The sequence below is a fragment of the Pezoporus flaviventris genome, unplaced genomic scaffold (genome assembly GCF_033815535.1).
Source record: "Pezoporus flaviventris isolate CSIRO_AGI_PZ_B2104156 unplaced genomic scaffold, CSIRO_AGI_Pfla_v1 ptg000003l, whole genome shotgun sequence".
Classification (NCBI taxonomy): domain Eukaryota; kingdom Metazoa; phylum Chordata; class Aves; order Psittaciformes; family Psittacidae; genus Pezoporus; species Pezoporus flaviventris.
In genome coordinates this window covers 4,435,697-4,454,379 of record NW_026892551.1, presented here as the reverse complement: position 1 = coordinate 4,454,379, position 18,683 = coordinate 4,435,697, and the positions used below count along the sequence as shown (strand labels likewise).

The 18,683-nt window shown below is 37.6% G+C and overlaps 2 protein-coding genes across 3 annotated transcripts in view; both read right to left on the bottom strand.

Annotated features, from left to right (window-relative positions):
- LOC133265055 (uncharacterized) overlaps positions 1-18,683 on the bottom strand; it is a 947,336-nt gene that overhangs the window by 630,566 nt on the left and 298,087 nt on the right. The gene's annotated exons all lie outside the window — the stretch shown is intronic.
- On the bottom strand, positions 342-6,970 carry SLITRK6 (SLIT and NTRK like family member 6). Its single transcript, XM_061445215.1, has 2 exons — positions 6,453-6,970; positions 342-3,231 (listed from the first exon to the last, which is right to left on the bottom strand). Exon 2 carries the CDS (start codon positions 3,214-3,216, stop codon positions 694-696), a length of 2,523 nt encoding a protein of 840 aa, XP_061301199.1. The 5' UTR covers positions 3,217-3,231; positions 6,453-6,970; the 3' UTR covers positions 342-693.

Here is an 18,683-nt window from a genome sequence, read left to right as displayed (position 1 = left end):
TGCTTTTTTCTTCATTGAAAATGCTGGGTAAAAACGGTTACATATTTTTTGCTCCACATACTGATACAGAATGCACAGAATGAAGTTTCATGTAAAATACTTAAATATTTGCAGGTTCTGGGTGCACAGACAAAAATATTTTTTCTGTGTGGGTTGTTTTGTTTTTTTTTTTAACTGACATTTAGTATGCCATTTTAATTCTTTCATATTTATTATAATGGTATGTTAGGTGCAGCTGTAGACAGTGGTCATGAATGCAGTGCATGTACTAACCTGACCAATCCACTCTAACTTTGTAACTACAAACACAGGTGTGATTTTTTTTTTTTTTTTTTAAAGGAATCTAATTAAATTGAGTGGAAAAAGAAGTAAATAGAACATTTTTTTCCATAGGTCAGGTACAGAATGGAGAGTGCCATACACACTTTTTAAAAATGTTGAGGAATATTTCAATAACCAACCTTCCTCCCACAGTTCAATCACACAAAGTTCATGTTTAACTTGGGGTAAGACATATTGCCTGCACATAACCCCATGGCTTCCCACAGTGATCCCTGAGGTTTTTTTTGCTAGGATTACTGCTGTGCTTAAGGTCTGACTGTTGACATGTTATTATAAGGCACTTTTATTTACAATGGTTCCAACTAAAAACAGAATTACAGAAATTCGTCCGCAGCCCAAAGTAGTATCACTTCATGTTTGCTGCTCCAGGACTTCCAGGTAGTCAGGCTCAGCATGTAAATTAGCTTTGAGTTCAAAATACTCATTTTTAGTTTGTTCTAGAATAACCTTTCTTGGCCTGGAGTACATGAGTGTCTCCATTAGCTTCAGCTCTTCATGTGTTCCAGGATAATGAACTTCCATGTCAGGCTGGAACTGGACAATATTTTTTCTTAGATACTCTGTGATCCCCAGTTGCTGAAGTTCTCTCTCTTTTTCAAGAATGTTTCTATACAAGCAGCTGGCATCCTGAAAAGAAAGAAACTCTGCAGACTGATCTGTAGCCTTATATTTGATATTTGAACCTGTAAGAGGTGAACTGTTCCCTCTTTCCAGGAGACTTCGGCAGAGATGTTTGGAATCATAAGCTTCCTTCTCACTTCCCTCTTGCTGTTGCTCAGTATGTTTGGGACTGAAGGATGGGCTGCGGTAGACCTGAACCGTGGGAGTAACCATACGTTGCTCATAAAGAGTTGCAGATGGGTGCTCCGTTGTGTGGTGTGTTGTCTTATGCCCACACATGCTATACTGAAGGTGAACGGGGCTACTATCCCTCATTTGATCATCCGCTTGTTTCTTTTTGCATCTTCGTCGCCGATGAAGAACAAGAACAACTATTCCTGCTGCACAAAATACAACAGTTATAAACACAATTAGAAGTCCTAGTATTAGAACAGAAAGTGGGACAGCATCTGTAAGGGACCTCAAGATGGTGTCTGCGGTGTTGGTAGTAGCAGTAGAAGTTGTCACAACTACAAAACTGGCACGAGTTGGTAAAGCAGGGCTGTTTATTAAACCTGGACACAAGACTTCACTGTTCAGGGATTTCAGCTCTTTTTTTGCCAGGTGTCCTGGAGATTTACAAAAAATATCACCCATCATTGTATTCTTACTCAGTTTTTGTATCCATTTCTGCAACGCAACAGCATCACAGGTACAGTCCCAGGGGTTGTCTTCAAGTTCAATTTGTACCAGCATATCCAGTTCATCCAAGACATTGCTCACAGGCAAATGAGAAAATTGGTTTGTTTTCAGATTTAATCTGGTAAGTGGAACACCTGAAAAGATATGGGGTGGCAAAGTCTGCAGAAGGTTGTTATTCAAATAAAGGACCTTAAGTTTTGGCATTACATTAAATGCCCCTGGCAAAACTTCGTTGATGGCATTATATTCAAGGTACAAGTATTCAAGGTGCTGAAGGCCAAGGAAGAGATTCTGACTCAGCTTCGTAAGATGATTGCCATTGAGATATAATTTCTGCAGTCTAGTCAGATTTGTGAAAGATCCTTCCTCTAGGATTTCAATGCGATTGTTCCCCAGGTGAAGCATTTCCAGGCCAGCATAGTCCACAAGATCTGATTTCAGTATTGCCTGAATAATGTTTCCAGCTAGAATTAGCTTTTTAGGATTTGGAGGAGGGGGTCCTAAATCAGACAAGCTTTCAATATTTCGCTCCTGGCAGTGCATGAGAACTCCTGAGAGCATATGGCTGGTGCAGTGACAGAGGACAGGACAGTAGATTCCTGGAAACTCAGTAGTAGGCTTTGAAGTATGAAGCACTAAACTTGGTTCTTTAGTAGGAGCTTTCAGGATAGGAATCACCTTAGTTGATAGGTGACTATCACTGACAGAGGTGGTTACAACCAAGGGCAGTGACCCTGAAGGATCTTCAAGTTCATTGGCAGGATGAGTAGGACAAAGTGATTCTTTTTTCAATCTACTTAAGATGCTACCTTTGATAACTGGAGGACTATTGCATACAATGTCACCTATAATTGACTGAGGAGGCATGTTTTCTAGCCATATTTTCAGCTGCAGCAAATCACAGTTACAGGCCCATTTATTGTCTTCCAACTGAAGGTCTAGTATTCTACCAATGTGTTCCAAAAAACCAACATAGGGCAGTGTCTGTAATTGGTTTCCACGAAGGTCTAAATGGGTCAATGGCACAAAACGAAATATATTCGGAGGAAGATACTCGATGGCATTATCATTCAAAATAAGCACTTTAAGCCTGTTGAGCTTGCTGAAGGCACTTGCTTCAATCACTGTGATGAAATTGTTGTCTGCTTGAAGAAACTCCAGATTTTCCAGTCCATTAAACATATCTTCTTTAAGTGTTTCTAAAGAATTGTGATTGATATGAAGTTGCTTAAGAAGGCTGAGACCATTGAAAGCCCCAGGCTCAATATCTGCAATATTATTAAAACCAAGATGTAGAGAGATAGCATTAACAAGGTCAGCAAAATCATTCACATGTAACATAGTCAGGCCATTGTTTAACAGATTAAGATGGAAAGGCCGTGATGGTGGGACATTTATTTCTGATACCATCCTGATGCCTCTTTCTTCACAATTTATAATCATGGTATCATCCTTTTCTTCACAGGAACACAAACTCTGACAAGATCCTCTGACTGAAGAAAAAGAAGGCTGAGAGTGGAAAGGATCAGATGCAACGACAACTGAATATAGAATAAAAATCCAGAGCTTCATGATGCCCAGCAGATTCTATAAAAAATAAAAATAAAAAAAAAAAAAAAAAAAAAAATAAAAAGAAGAAAAAGAAAAAGTAATCGGGTAATGGTTTCACAGGGTTGACTTTTATTTTTATTTCTGGGATGTAGAAGAGCAATAACAATTCCTAGTAATTCTCATTAAGCTATTTCACTTTGCAAACAATATTATATCATGCAAAACATTTGAATTATTTTCTGAAGAGAGAAAAATATAATTTAATGTACTGAATCAATAAGCAGTAATAATGGGAGTGCTTCAGTACTTCCATGCTGATACCCAAAGCAGGAGATAATCAGGAGTGTGTTGACTTTATATTATATAGAATGTTTTGCCAGTGGACAAAAGTAATAAGTTACTGCCCTAAGCAATTTATATCAAGGCTAATATAATATTTTGGATAGTTGCTTTGTGTCACCATATAGCACTGCAGATTTTTAGAGTACATTACTAAGCTCAACTTAATGTTGTCTAGCTGCTGAAAAGAAGAAAGATTTGGTTTGGCTCAGCAATATGAGGTGAGAACAAGCCCATTCAGTCAGGACACAAAGAATTTCTCCTTTGGTTCTGCATTGTGTGTATAAATCAAAGGTATTTCCTCTGTAACCCTTGTACCTCCAAGCCAAAAAAAAAAGTACACAAAAATATTAATTTTTCTTTACTGAAATTTTAATGCATGTATTATAGTTTGTGGATATTAAGTGAAAGCGGAAACACAGCACATATTAGTGTAATATGTTTGTAGATAACATAAGCATTAAATAATTGTGTACACAAAATAAAAAAGAACAAACTGACAATGCAGTACAGTCAGAAGAAATACGTAGGCAAGGGTCAAGCATTATTTTTAAATTATTAGGCTCCTTTCAGTTATTATAATCATTAATTACTGCAAAAGATCTGAAACATACATGGTACTAACTATGCTTTACAAGTTAAAAATGACCACCAGTTATGATCTCTATGTTATGTAACTTATCATCTGTCAAGCTGATCTTGAACTTTGAAATACCTGACAAATGCATCATTACAGTACAACTATGGAGTCACAGGCAAATTTACACATTGCACATTGTTATAACTGGTGTCAATTATCTTTTGCCACACTTTATTTGAAGATTTTTTTTTTTTTTTCTGTCAAGGCTGTCTATTAACAAGAACACGGGTAATAAGAGATGGAGTGAAATCACTGTTTATAATCTTTAATTAAATATTTCCACATTTGCTAAAAATAAATAAATACTTTTTCAATTGCATGGAAGATTTAAAACACAGAACTTTTTGTGGGGTGGGCTATTTATTCTAGGACTGAACTAATCAGCTTCTTAAGTAACCTATCTAATAAGGGTCACTTAATCTTTCAAAGAAAGCTACTGAAACATGAAATATACAGCGTCACTGCATAACCATCTTAAGGGTTAATTTCTGAAAGAGTGTAGAACCTTTTACAAGAATCTACTCAATTACATATAGGAACACTCTTACAGTGTGGCCATATGATCTGGCATCTCATCTATATATTTTAATTATCATGTACCTTTATTATTAGCAACACCATTTCTCAAGGCTTCTCTTAAAACAGATTGCAAAGATTTATACATGTAGACACTTAAGTAGTGTGGTATGAGTATCACACACACACAAAAAGGAACAACAGCACAGTGAATTATGATTTTATCCATTAGAAGTTCCTAATAAGTGGGAGTAGATGTATGATTTTAGAATAGTGACATTCATAGTGTAAGAAAAAATGTCCTTAAACATATGACCTTTCATCTTTGTTTCTGTACTACAAATAATTTTATTGTCTCCTGTAAAACTCCTTGAACTCTAGCTGCCTATGCTTAACATACATGTCTTTAAGTTTGTTTTCCCCAGAAGTACTGGATGAGAAACAACATGTCAAGATGTTATTTTGAAGTATGCAGAATAATTCTAGAATCATATTAAGCTAGAGAGTAATCCTTGCTTTACATGCATCAATATCCCTTCCAGTGACCCAAGGTAAAAAAAAATGCAGGCTTTTGACACAGATGCCAGTTTTAAACCTACTGTATGACTTATTCGACTTCATTTCTGTACACTTTTTCTCTGTAGGAATTCCAGCTTCAATCTGCATCAAATTTAAACGGCAGTTAAAAAGTCCCTGATCAAAAATAAAGGGGGGGGGGGGGGGGGGGGAACCATCTGAAAAACATGTTGCATTCTAGTGCTTATTGAGAAATTAGCTTGTAAAAATGAGAGCCCTCCTCTCAGAGATGGAAGTAACAACATTTGTAACCAAGTGGAAAACATTCCCATTTTAATCATCATCGTACTTTTGTGAGCACCACTGCCAGAACTCTCACACACACATATCTTCAGAGCAAAAATTAATAGGGCCGTTGCATTCTTGGTTTTTTTTTTTTTGTCTCAACACTTGGGGATATGTAATGAACCTCTCAGTGGGCTACTAGTGGAAAATAAAAGCTGCTTTTATCAACATTTAACTAAATCCATAATAAAGTAAAATTTAATTTTAAAGTCTTGACAAAGCTGACCTTTTTTCACATGGTGAGGTTTTTCAGCAAATTCTGCATGGTAACTTTTACCTGCTTTCATGAAAAGTCACTGCTAACTGCACATGGTAACAGCTTTTTGCAGTAGGCACTCTAAAGGACTGAAAAAGTCACAGTTCTTTCTATGAGGCAATGCTGAATACTTTCAGAAGTAGACCCTTTATAGCAAAGGCATTACATGCTTGGCAAATAATAACGTGGTTTTAAAACACTGAAATAGTATGCTATTTTACTTGGGGCCGGGGGGGGTGTTCATTTGGATGTTTTAATTCAGCTATTTTAAAACTGCATGTTGAAGAATTTCAAAATCTCAAATTAAGAACCGGTAATTTCTAAAAGCCGTCAGGATTGTTTATTAAATTCTGAAGGAAATCACAGTCAGACATGCATCTAAGACCACTCTTTCACTTCAGGAAATAAAAACAAACACCCATTCGTCCCCCCTCAAGGGATCTGAAATCAGCGTTCCCTTAACACACACATTCTACACAGCTGGCAGTTTGAATAAATGCAACTGGCAGACTGTTTGAAAAAACAGTATAAACAGCCATCATTTAACATAAAAGTTACACAAAGTCGTGCATAAAAATAAATTTCACTGTTACTGAGAAATAAATTCCACTGTTAAATTGATTAGGTAACTGGAATCTTTCTTACCTGTACAGCAGTAACGCTTCCTGTAACGCTCACCAATGCACAGTTGAAGCAGCTGCTTCAATGCGATGTAATTTTTTCCCTGTGAAAAATGCACACTTTCTTTTTGCTGCAAGCTCTGGCAATACTACAGCTCCATAAAGTTAAAATCCTTGTTCAGAAGACAAAGTACAAAGCATTCAATCGAAAAAAAATCTTCCAGGCAGCGTGCTCATTAGACTATCCTATAAGTAGTTGTCCTTCTTCCTCAATTAAAATTCACAGCGTACTTCACAGCTATGCTGACTTATCTGCATATAGTTAACTGTTTGCAAGCATTTGGATGCAGTAAACAAACAAAACGCTCAGCAGAGCTTAACTGGATCACTTGGTTTGTCAGATTTTTAGATGCAAGCTGCTTCTGTGTGCTCTCTGCTCTTTCTAGTCTTTCTTGTTAGAGCAGTTTGTTATTAGTCAGATTGCCACGGGCACGGAGGTAGGCGTAAATAAAGAGACTTCTTGGCTTTTGACTCAGCCTTTAAGCCCTTCCCCACCAGAGAGCTTTAATCTGCGAGTGTTATTTAATACAAGATACAGCTCCACCTTGAGACGGATCAGCTCCTCCTCCTGCAATTTCTCTCACCTCCTTTTTTCCTTATCGAAGTGAACCTCGGAAAACAAAATTCAGCTAAACATCTCCTAGATTGCTTAAGGTCTGTTAATGGCTGATTTTTAAGAACAGTAAACACCCACTGCAGCTCTTGCAGTTTGTTCTCTTGGCCAGATCTTGCGTTTAGTTTATAGCTGCAAATGCTTGCTTTAGAAACTGAAAGCATTCCAGCCCAAATACACTCCACAAAGCACACCACAAGGGAACCCTTGTCGTCTAGAAAATATGTCAATCACAACTAAGTGTAGGATTATTCAAATATATAAATGAAACAATACAGGTCTCAATCCAGTCTGCTCAATGTGACAGGGGTAGGGATCAGTATGTACAGTTACACATACTTTTTTTCTGAGAAAAAATAAGTTGTGGAATATTAGTGCTTATTCTTGCACAACGATTTCCAGCAGTACTTTTAAAACTGCCCATCTTGTTCTGTGGGAAGAAAGATGGGTTGATTGTAATTGTCTGTTTTACAGATGCGAGATTGCATTGTATTTGCACGAAACATTGCTTTGATAAAAAAATATTCTAGTTTAGGGAGATAGGGTATTCTTAAAGGCATGTTTTGTGTTTAAGGGATTATTTTCTTTGTGCTCATAAACAAGTAATTAGCAGGTACAGTAGGGCTACAGGAAAATGTTTTTTCCACGCATTGGAATTCCTCATTCCTCCAGCACTGAATGGGATAGTTTTCTATGCTGCAATGATGCAGAGAGTTGACCAACGTACAGGGGGTTGTACAAGGGGGTTAGAGGAATTTGCTTGCTTAAACAAAAGTATTGTCTGATGTAAATGCCTGCTAAGCAGAACAAAGACACCTGGTCCTATCGATAAGGAAAAGCAGACACTTGGTCCTATTGATAAGCAGCTATTGGTAAGGAAAAGCAGACGCCTGAATCTACTGATAAGGGGGAGAAGCAGATGGTTTATGGCTGGGATACCGACCAAACCCTAAGGCCATATGTGAAGACTGAAAGGTGAAAAGTGCAAGAAGAGGAAGACTCATTTACTTCATCTTGAAGACCCTTAGCCACAGGAGGAGGACTCAGTTACTTCATCTTGAGACCCCTGCCCATGACCAGAGGGGGCACTGCGCAGGCGCAAAGGACCTTCTGGCTCATTATAATACGAAGCGGGGATAGGACATGAATATGTATAGGCGTGTTGTGCAACCTTATGAATATATGTAACTTTAGAGAATAAATGTAGAGGGAAACAACACTGAGGTACGCATGACTTTGAGGAATTATCCCCGTGCGTCTCAGCGCTGAATAAAAAGCATACCTACTTTACAACTTTAACGAGTTGTGGAGTCAATCCGCGCCTCAGCAAATATTACTTCCTTGTCCATCCCATTGCCACAGAGACACAAAACCTTTTGGTGAGCAACAGTAGCTCTGGTGCTTCAGTGTATTTACCCTGTAGAGCATAACATTTCTGGTTGGATCTTATTGTGTCCTGGATTACTTTACAGATTGTTTGCTACAGCCTCAATACCACTCAAATTCCTGTAACTTCCTTTGAGCTGTTAGTTCTCCAGATGGCCTCATTTGCCTTTGAAGGGGTATTGTGAAGTACTGTTCCATGTGGTTAAGGCTACCGAGATCTTGTCCTATACATACATACATACATACATACATACATATATACACACGCATGCATATACGTAAATACACATAGACAAACGCATATGCATAGATGCATATAGACATATATACATATAGATATGTGTATATATGCCTTTGCATATTAGGATGAGTTCTTTTAGTATTTTTCCACAGGAAAGATATGTAATTTAGCAAAATAATAAAGAAAGATAAAATATTACTAAGAAACAGCAACAATTTTATTTACATTAATTTCAACACATCACTTATTTGGCTGCATTTTCCTAGTTTTAGTGAGCCTTGCCACTCTATCTTGAATGCAGACATTTGACTTTTAAAGCTCAAAGATTCTCAGCTCCCTGTGTCCAGGCAAATAAATCATCATATTCTTTACTCATTTTGAATTTATGCATTGCAAGTCAGATTCTTTCTAATTTTTTACCAAACATATTACAGGTGCTCACACTTAGACTCATAGAATGGTTTGGGCAGGAAGGGACCATAAAAATCTAGTTCCAACGCCCCTGTCACACAAAGGCACACATCATACTAGGCTAGATCGCTCAACACTTACAGGGATGGAGCATCCACACCTTCTCTGGGCAACCTCTTCCCAACACCACTGTAAAGAACTTCCTAACATCTAATCTAAATCTACCATCTTATAGTTTAAAGCCATTCCCCCTTGTTCTGTCCCTACATCCCTTTGTAAAAAGTCCTCTCTAGATTTCTTGCATGCCCCCTTTAGGAACTGGAAGCTGCTGTAAGATCTCCCTGGAGCCTTCTCTTCTCCATCTGAACAAGACCAGCTGTCTCAGCCTGTCTTCACAGGAGAGGAGCTCCAGCTCTTTGATTATCTTTGTGGCCCTCCTCTGGACTCACTTTAACAGGTCCACACATTTGTTACATTTTAGGCCACAGACCACATCATTCCTGTGAGGTCTCATGAGAGCAGAGTAGATGGGCAGGATCACCTCCTTCGACCTGCTGGTCACGCTCCTTTTGATGCAGCCCAGGATACAGTTGGCTTTCTGGTCTGTGAGTGCACACTGCCAGCACATGTTGAGCTTCTCGTCAATCAACATCCCAAGGCCCTTATCCTCAGGGCTGCTCTCTATCTGTTCTCCGCCCAGCCTGTGTTTGTGCTTGGGATTGCCCTGACCAACATAAGGACCTTGTATTTGGCACCTTGCACAGTTCATGTGTGGTTAATTTGTTTGAGATGGAGAATATCTTCAGAGATAGATACTCATATGTTAAAACATCATTCTTTGCTTTTCAGGTAATAGCCAGGAGAGTAAAACCTGATTAAAAAAAAAAAAAATCCAGAAACCAACTACTAAAAATAGGAAAGCATTTCCTAATCATACACAACTAAAAATCATCAGGAATAGTTACCAATAATGTTTATATCATTCCACAGGCTGCATATTTAAAAGGTTTATAAAAATACTGCTACTGGTTGTTTTTCTACCATAGTTTTATGAATCATTAAGCAGGTTATTATAAAGAATGTGTTTCTGCAAGTACATCTGCATGGACAGTGTGGAACTGATGTGGAGTTTATATCCTGTACTTTAAACATTCACCTTTATTAATTGCCCTGACAATTCTAAAATTTGTGAAGCTGTATAAATAACATCTAAAACTGTCAGGCTTACTTAATTCCTAAACGGCCTAAAGCTCTTATGTCATTTCTCTTTACCTCTTCACAAAGTACAGCATTTCCATAGATCAGAAATGAGACCATACCCCTCTAACTATACATATCCTGTGCATAATTCTCCCCAAGCTACTGAGTCTTCTTCTTAGTATATACATGTAGAGATAGAAGTTTTAATCCTATTGCGCGTGTAGGCCTCATATAAAACCATTAAAAGAGAATGTTCTAATGCTGTGTACAATGTTTTGCTAAATTCTGTTTTATATGGCAAGCTGTGCATGTTTTTATTTTTAAATGGTAAACATTACAAAAGAAAGATCTGAGCCTTAATTACATAATTTGCAAATTTTTGTACTACAACAAAATACCCAGGAAGACTTTTCCAGAATCCATTGTTTTCTTCCTATCAATACATTCCCTTCATTCAGGAAAATTCTGAAAGTGGAATGCTTTCTCACACCCTTTCAGTCAGAACTTACTAGTGCCATCTCAAGATTACTTTGAAGAATGTTTTCCATATAAAGGATATTAATTTTAAATTCAGTTTATGATTTACAGCTTAGTCTTCAAAATATGAACTTTCATAGGACACTAATTTTTTAGTAAATCTAGTATTTAAAAATAACAGAAGGAATAAGGATATGCATGTGCTTTTTCAGTGGAAGGTAAAGCTCCCCTCGCTCGTCGTTCACAACTCATCATCACTTCTCAGTACATACATAAGGAGCCACTGATTCCACACAAAATGTATAAGCTAAATAATCTACCCTGCCACATGTGCATGAGTCTGCTTGTCCATATCCACAACTCTTCACCCATATTTCTTCCAACACCAACTCTTTCAACTCTGTGTAAGTATTGGTCTTAGAGCTTAAGATACTATATTGAAAAGAAATATTCTTCTGGAACAACTAAGTAGCATCTGAATATTCATACCTGAGAGAACAGGCTGAGGGACTCTGTTGAAACTCATATACATAGTATATCTGAAAACTGCATATGCAGACAAAGTTATCAAGGATAAGTCTTAACTCAGTAAGCTCATAGAAGATAGCACATAGGCACACACAAAACAAGCAAACAAAAAAACCCCACTACAATATAATGTAGCCACCATCATGGAAGCTACCAGTGCCTACCATAAATCCAATGCAGAGCCTTTCTCTCCCATGACAAAGGAAATTAGGAAAGGTTTTCTTCAACTGTAAGTTTCATTACAGTCAAGTGAACAGGAAAGAAACAATTCAGATTGGCATTAGGAAAGAGGGGGTTACTTTTTAGGTATCCATTTATTTAATTCAGCTACAGAACAAATATTTCTCTGAACTATTGCACCTTTTTTATGCATTGGGATAGGTCTTACTCAAAACCTTTTCTGCTTTGAACACACTGTGTGGCTTTCTGCAGTCATGAACACATTGAAATTATGTAAACAAAGGTCAGAGTTCCTCTGTAAAAGTGATACACAAGCCTAGTGACTATTCTCTAAGTAAATATATGGCTTAGTTTTTCCATGATCCTTATTGAGAGGCAATTCTCTGAAAAATCTGCTGAAAAGGATCTTTGATTTGTAAAAGAAAACAATCAGGCTAAAGGAACAACTTTCTGTTACCTTAATGCAAGTAACTAAATGAATTTAGATCCATATATGCATACCTAAAATGTGCATATACATACATATATGACATTGTATGCATTGGTAATCATCATCATCATGCAAAAATCGTATTCCCTGAAGTATTTTGAAGAAAGGTGCATTGAGGCTACTGTTCTTTATTTTTCATTTTTCAAGATAAGAAGTCATGCAGTACGTTACATTTTCTGCTGGAGTGAACACATTTTATCCTAGTATTCTTAGCACAATGACTCCTTACAAAATACTAACTTCTTGGTGGTTTAATAAAATATGATATAGTGGCTGCAAATAGCCTTTATATTGGAAATACATGAAACCAAATTGATTCATCTTTCACACTTCTTGTTTAATAATCCTTCTTTATTATGTTACTCAGCTCGTTGCAAAACAGTTCTCTAATTTGCACTATTTCCTTCTTCAGTATTTGTGCAATAGATCTAGAATCTTCTGTTTTGTTTACTCACTGAGAACTCCCAATTCTGCACAATATGAGTTTAATATCAAAGTTAAAATCTTCTAACTTATTCTGAGATAATCTTGTCTTGTTCATACTTTTGATGTTAGAGTGACAAATGTCCCTTGATCTGAAAGAACCTCTTTGAACAAGTAGATTCTCCTCTCCTCCTGAGCTTGGCAATATTCAAAAAACTGCCTAGAGGTGACTGGTCTGTAGAAAACAAGTTACCCAAGAACTTGCAGCCTTCAGTTATGATGAATCAGATACATATTTTTTAAAAGGTACTCTGCTTGCTAATGACCCAAGAATAGAAAAAAAAATCTTGAGTCATGGTTTGGCATTGTACAGCATGCTAGCAGCCTAAAAGCCTCTCTACCAGCCTGCTTGCACTAAATTTTCTTATTAACTTTTACAGTCAAAGAAGCTTTATTGACCTTGCATTACTGTAGATTTAGAATGATACTTTCCACTATCATATAGGCATCTGAAACTTTTTTAAAATCAAATGGGTTAAAATGCCTTTTATCCATGCAGAAGAGAAAACCCAGTGTGAAATCAACAGAATTCCCTTTGATTTCTGTGGGCTCTGACTTCTAATTTCTGATTATGGACTTCTAGTCAATATCCTGTGAGGTATATTTGAATAAAATTTAAATTGAAAAAATCATTGCAAGTTTATATATGCCAGTTATTTTCTAGTTGTTTTTTTTTTCAAAATATGATAGTCAGCCAATTACTTACCAACTGCAGCTCTAAGAAGTCAGCTTCACATTATAGTTACAAATATTTCAGTAGAAGTATAGTCAGATTTTCTGACTTTCATGTCTGACAGTAGCTGGATGCCTAGCCCTCATAAGACCTTTGAAAGAACGTTATTTCAATACTAGTAGCTGGTGCAACCCAGAGGTAAAAGAACTGTTGAAAGCTTTTGAAATAAGTAATGGAATATTTTTATCTGTACCACATTCTTTTAAAACCAAAATTACTTGGTCTTCTGTTCCAAAGATGGAGAGTAGAAAAATACATACATACACATGCTGTATGAATTTGCAATGTACTTCTGATGTTCTTTTTTAAATTGCAACCTAAGATGTTCACAATTCCAGATGAACTGCTAATTTTAGATTAGTCTGTCAGTAGTTTAAAAAGTTCACTGTTAGCATGCAAAAGTACAGATATGCTAATATACTATAAATCCTTTAAAGGTAAAAGAAAAGAAGGGAACAATAATCAGAGTGTGCTGTAATCAATAATGAAAACAAGCAAAATGACAATTTATTTATGTTTACATTCATTTTTTTCAGTGTTAAAATTCACTATTCTTAGCAATTTTCAGTAAGTCTGAACAGGAAAACATGAAATACTGAAAGTTCTGTGTAAACTGATCTGCCTTCCTTTTGGCTATGAATACTGCATTGATACTTAACATTACTGTCTGTGGTGGTGTGCTCCCCCTCCTTTTCTTTTTGAGCAATAGCCACCAGTGGTAGTCACAGTGGCTGCATCTGGCTTAAGCTGGTTTCTGGGAAGACAGATAACACAATATCTAAGACAACCTAACACAGATAACCTAATACCTAAATCTTGCCTAACAGCTGATGGCTATTTGATCATGCCCCAACTTTTTGCTATGTAAATATGACTGTAAGTCAATCATCTTACTCCATAAATAATGGACAACCCAAGGGCCATTGAGCTCTCCTGCAAGAGTGGGTGCTGAATGCCCCTCTTGAGTAGCGACGCCTCTCCCAGTTAGTCCTGGGGTCCGAGAGAATCCTTATTGCATCAGATACTTTGTAAGTGAATTGGGAATAAGCACAGTGATATTTTGAAATCTTAGTGAAGTGATAGTAAAGACTGACTGCACATATAATCCTTTAGATATAAACTGTTGACCAAGTCTGGGACTAAGTCTGGATACAGCTGCACCTAAACTCCCATCAGAAATAAGTTTAGAAAGTAAGGGGAGCCTTTCTTAACCTCATGACTCAATGGCAGGGTGTCCCTAACAGTTTTTTCTGACACTGTCCTCTACGCAGTGAATACTCCAGTACACCTTGCACTTGAACCTTGATAAACCACTGTCACATTTCCTATCAAACTTTGTTAAATTTCTGTTTTATAACAATAATAATATTGTTGCTTTTCTCTTACGAGTGAAGTGCGTCACCCCATCAGCAACAGTGTCCTGTTAACACAAATGAGTTTCTACATGCTAGCTACGTCTAAGCCTATTCGTGATAATGCGTGCCTGTGCATAACCTAATTGTACATTGCAAGCTGCTGCTGTTTCACAGAAATCCAGCTGAACTGGATTTTATCGGACAACTTGGAAAAACACTTGAGTAAACTCTGCAGCAGTCAATCAAGTTTGGAATATCACTAGATTGCAAATAGCCATAGTATTCAATTAGTATCTTTGGAGGAGATTATATACATACTCAGTAAAATTCACAGACCAAATGTAAGGCTAATACACTAATGAATTAATATTTAAGATCTGCTTTGAAGATTTTTTGTCTTCTTTCTGGTAACGCATATCCTTTAGAGAGGCACAGATCTGCGTTCTAAAGTCCATCTTGAATATGTAATACAGGAACTGAAGCGAGTGAGTACACAGGTCAAAGAACACTCTGGATCTGTGAAGTCATAGGTCATCGGTAGTGCCCAAAAGACTAGTAGATCTCAACAGCTGGAAGCATGCCACTCACCACACTGACTTCCCAATACAGGATTGATGCAAGCTAATTATCAATCTTAAAGTTCTTTAGTTCAGTCCAAGTTCATCGACCTATTGTCTCTTTTTTAATGGGTGGATGCTTCAGGGACAATTTTTCTTGTCTACCTTAAGATGACAGTCTTTGGAACGCATTACTCTAGAAGTCCTTTTAACTCATTGAGTTGTCTAGAGGTTAGCTAAGACTTGGAGAAGCTGCTTTTAGGCATCTGCAATGGCTGAGATAAACCCTGTCCTAAACCCTATTCTGAGGTTAGCAGCTAACAGAGTATACCGGATCTGGGATCTGGCTGAGATGGAGTTGATTTTCTTCACAGCAGGCTGTATTTTAGATTTGTGGCTGAAGCAGTGTTGATAAGAGACCAGTGTTTGGCTATTGCTGAGCAGTACTTTTACAGTGTAAAGGCTTCCTGTTTTTCCACCCCTACCCTGCCATATGTAGGCTGAGCGTGGGCAAGAAGCTGAGAAGGGCCATAACCAAGACAGCTGAACCAAACTGACCAAAGGGCTATTCCATGTCATGTAGTGTGATGCTCCGTAATAAAACTGAAGGGACGAGCATTCTGGGGCAAGGGGCTGCTGCTCAGAGACAGGATGGGCATTTGTCTATACATGTGAGGTGATAAGTGATTGTCCTCTCATTTGGGGGATTTTTTTGTTGTGGTTTGGTTTGGGTTTTTTTCCTCCTCTTTCCTTCATTTATTGAACTATCTCTGCCTTGACCTATGACTTTTTTTTATTAATATTTGGGGTTTTTTGTTTGTTTGTTTCTTGCTTGCTTTTGCACTTTCTGTTCTCTTCCCCATCCCACTGTGGGTGGGGAGTGAGCAAGCAGCTGTGTGGTGCTCAACTGCCTACAGGGTTAACCCACAACACAGAGGTACGATAAAGTTCCCTATCATCTCTAAATTCAGAAGGTCTGCGTTCCTGTTTTACACAATATCTGAGTAATCATGTTTTTCAGGAAATGGTAGAACTGGAAAATAAATTCTCCTTGTTTCACCTTTATCTACTTCTGAAAAGTCTGTAGGTAAAGTCACCCTTCTCTGGTGCAGTTACTGAATGAAAAAGACTGCAAGAGGATTGGGCTCTAATGGGAAGCACACAGCTGTAAAAATTCTGAATATAACTGTCTACAGACATAAGTAAGGAAAGGTGCAACAGATCTGTGCTCTCTTGCCCACCCTGAAATACTCTTATTTCATAAAAAAAGCACAAAAAGGAAAATAATGTATGAAGGAGGCCAGTATTATTCACTTAATCCTTGCATCTAAATCCTCAGGTGCTCTTATGAGCAGCTACCTCCTTGAGTATATTTCTTGGCTTTCCACATTGCCACGTAACCATACTCCTTGTTCCTATTCTTACTGTTACCACAGAGCAAATAAAACTCATTAAATAAATTAAATCTACCAGATTTAGGACCCACTTCAACCTTTCTGTCAAAGTGTGAAGAACACACAAACCTACCTCTGCCAATGATTTCATTTTTGGCCTCTATTCTGAAATAGATATTTATTTTTGGAAAATGACTTTGTCATGGTTTAAGCCCAGCTGGCAACCCAGAACCACGCAGCCGCTCTCTCACTTTCCCCCTTCCTCCCCTTGCTGCTTGGGGGATGGGGAAGATAATTGAAAGAATGTAACTCCCACAGGTTGAGATAAGAACAGTCCAGTAACTAAGGTATAACACAAACCCACTACTGCTACCACCAATAATAATGATAAGGGAAATAACAAGGGAAGAGAATACAACTGCTCACCACCCACCAACTGATACCCAGCCCGACCTGAGCAGTGATCTAGCCCTTCCAGGTAACTGCCCCTAGTTTATATAGTGGGCATGACATGCTGTGGTATGGAATACCTCTTTGGTCAGTTTGGGTCAGGTGTCCTGTCTCTGCTTCCTCCCAGCTTCCCCTCCTCCCTGGCAGAGCATGAGACTCAGTCCTTGGCCAGACTAAACATGACTTAGCAACAACTAAAAACATCAGTGTTATTAGCATTGTTCCCAGGCTGAAAGTCAAAACCACAGCACTGCACCAGCTACTAAGAAGGAGAAAAATGACTGCTACTGCTGAACCCAGGACAAACTTTTAAAAATGCAAGGGTTGTGTTAGTCACTATAGAAATAAGCACATTAGATAGGGTAAAAATTATACAAATTTCTGAAATAAAAAAATATTGTTTTGAATGTTTCCAGAAGATTTCAGTCTATTAAAGGAAGTGCATAGTTATATCTAAGCCCATTTTGCATTACACAGAAAGAATGTTAGATTTGTATGCCTCAGGTGCATAAAATGTGTTGAAAAACATTTAAAGGTGTTTTTTGATCAGTTCAGCATGCTGTACCCATAGCTCAGCTTGCAATTTTGGTGGCACAACGTTGGCTCTAACATCAGGTTAAGTTCTGTTTTATTTCGAAAATCAGAACAGACATATCACTTTTTTAGTACTATATTTTTTTATTTTTTATTTAGGTAGATATGGGCTCCTGCTTTGCTTTTATGCAGACAGATAGTGCAGACCAAATGAAACTTTGAGTTCACCTTTGAGGTGAGAGTAAGAATTTTTTTCGCGTGTAACAGAGTTCATCTTATCTTGAAGTGTCCTTTGTGGTTCAGATCTTGTGAACCTGGTTTCTCATATGGACCAAGGACATTAGTACAGCAAAACCAGACATTTCCTCCTCTGTAAAGGGAAGAAAATTCTCTTTAGAATGAAGAAAAAAAATCCAATTTTGTATCCTCAGGGGTAAGGGATAAGGGCAGGAGTGGGAATATTTCCAGTAAAAAGAAAATCAGAAAGGGGGTCAGGAAGACTGAACTTTCTTTCTTTCTGCTGTTGCAGAATAGGGTGAAGTAGTTACTGTACTGAGTCCACCTCACCAGCTATGGTCACATCATTGCACACCCTTACCTTTTCTCACTGACAGTGATAGATACAATAAACAGGAATATATACATTATTTTTGCTTTCAAAAATCTGTTGCCCACACTACTTGCTATGTACCTTGCCCATATATAGAGCCTTTTATGAACACTTAATCTTTGCAATTAAATTAGTTTCATTTTCAAGTGGGATTGTATAGATAAGAGCAGCTTTGTTTAGAATCGAAAGTGAGAGCAGCTTCTGAATTCATTTTCTGGCTTTGTTTTTTTCCTAAATCTTTACCTGTCTTTAAGATTTAACTACAACTGACCATCTACTGGCAACTGCACAAAGCCATACGGATTTCACTGAGTCAGACCATGAGCAGGTGTGAGCTTCACTGTAGGATAGCTACTGAGTCAGCAGTAGGGACTGGTATTCTGGATGACATCAGGGATGGATTTTTTTTATCAAAATCACCTACAGCATGGTGGTCACCATCTCAGTCCAATTAATATCAAAGAATGTGGGTGGTGAATTTATAAAAACTGCTGTTCAATGTCCAGTGTAACTTGACTGAATAAATATAAATTATTTCTTCCCTCAGTTTTCAG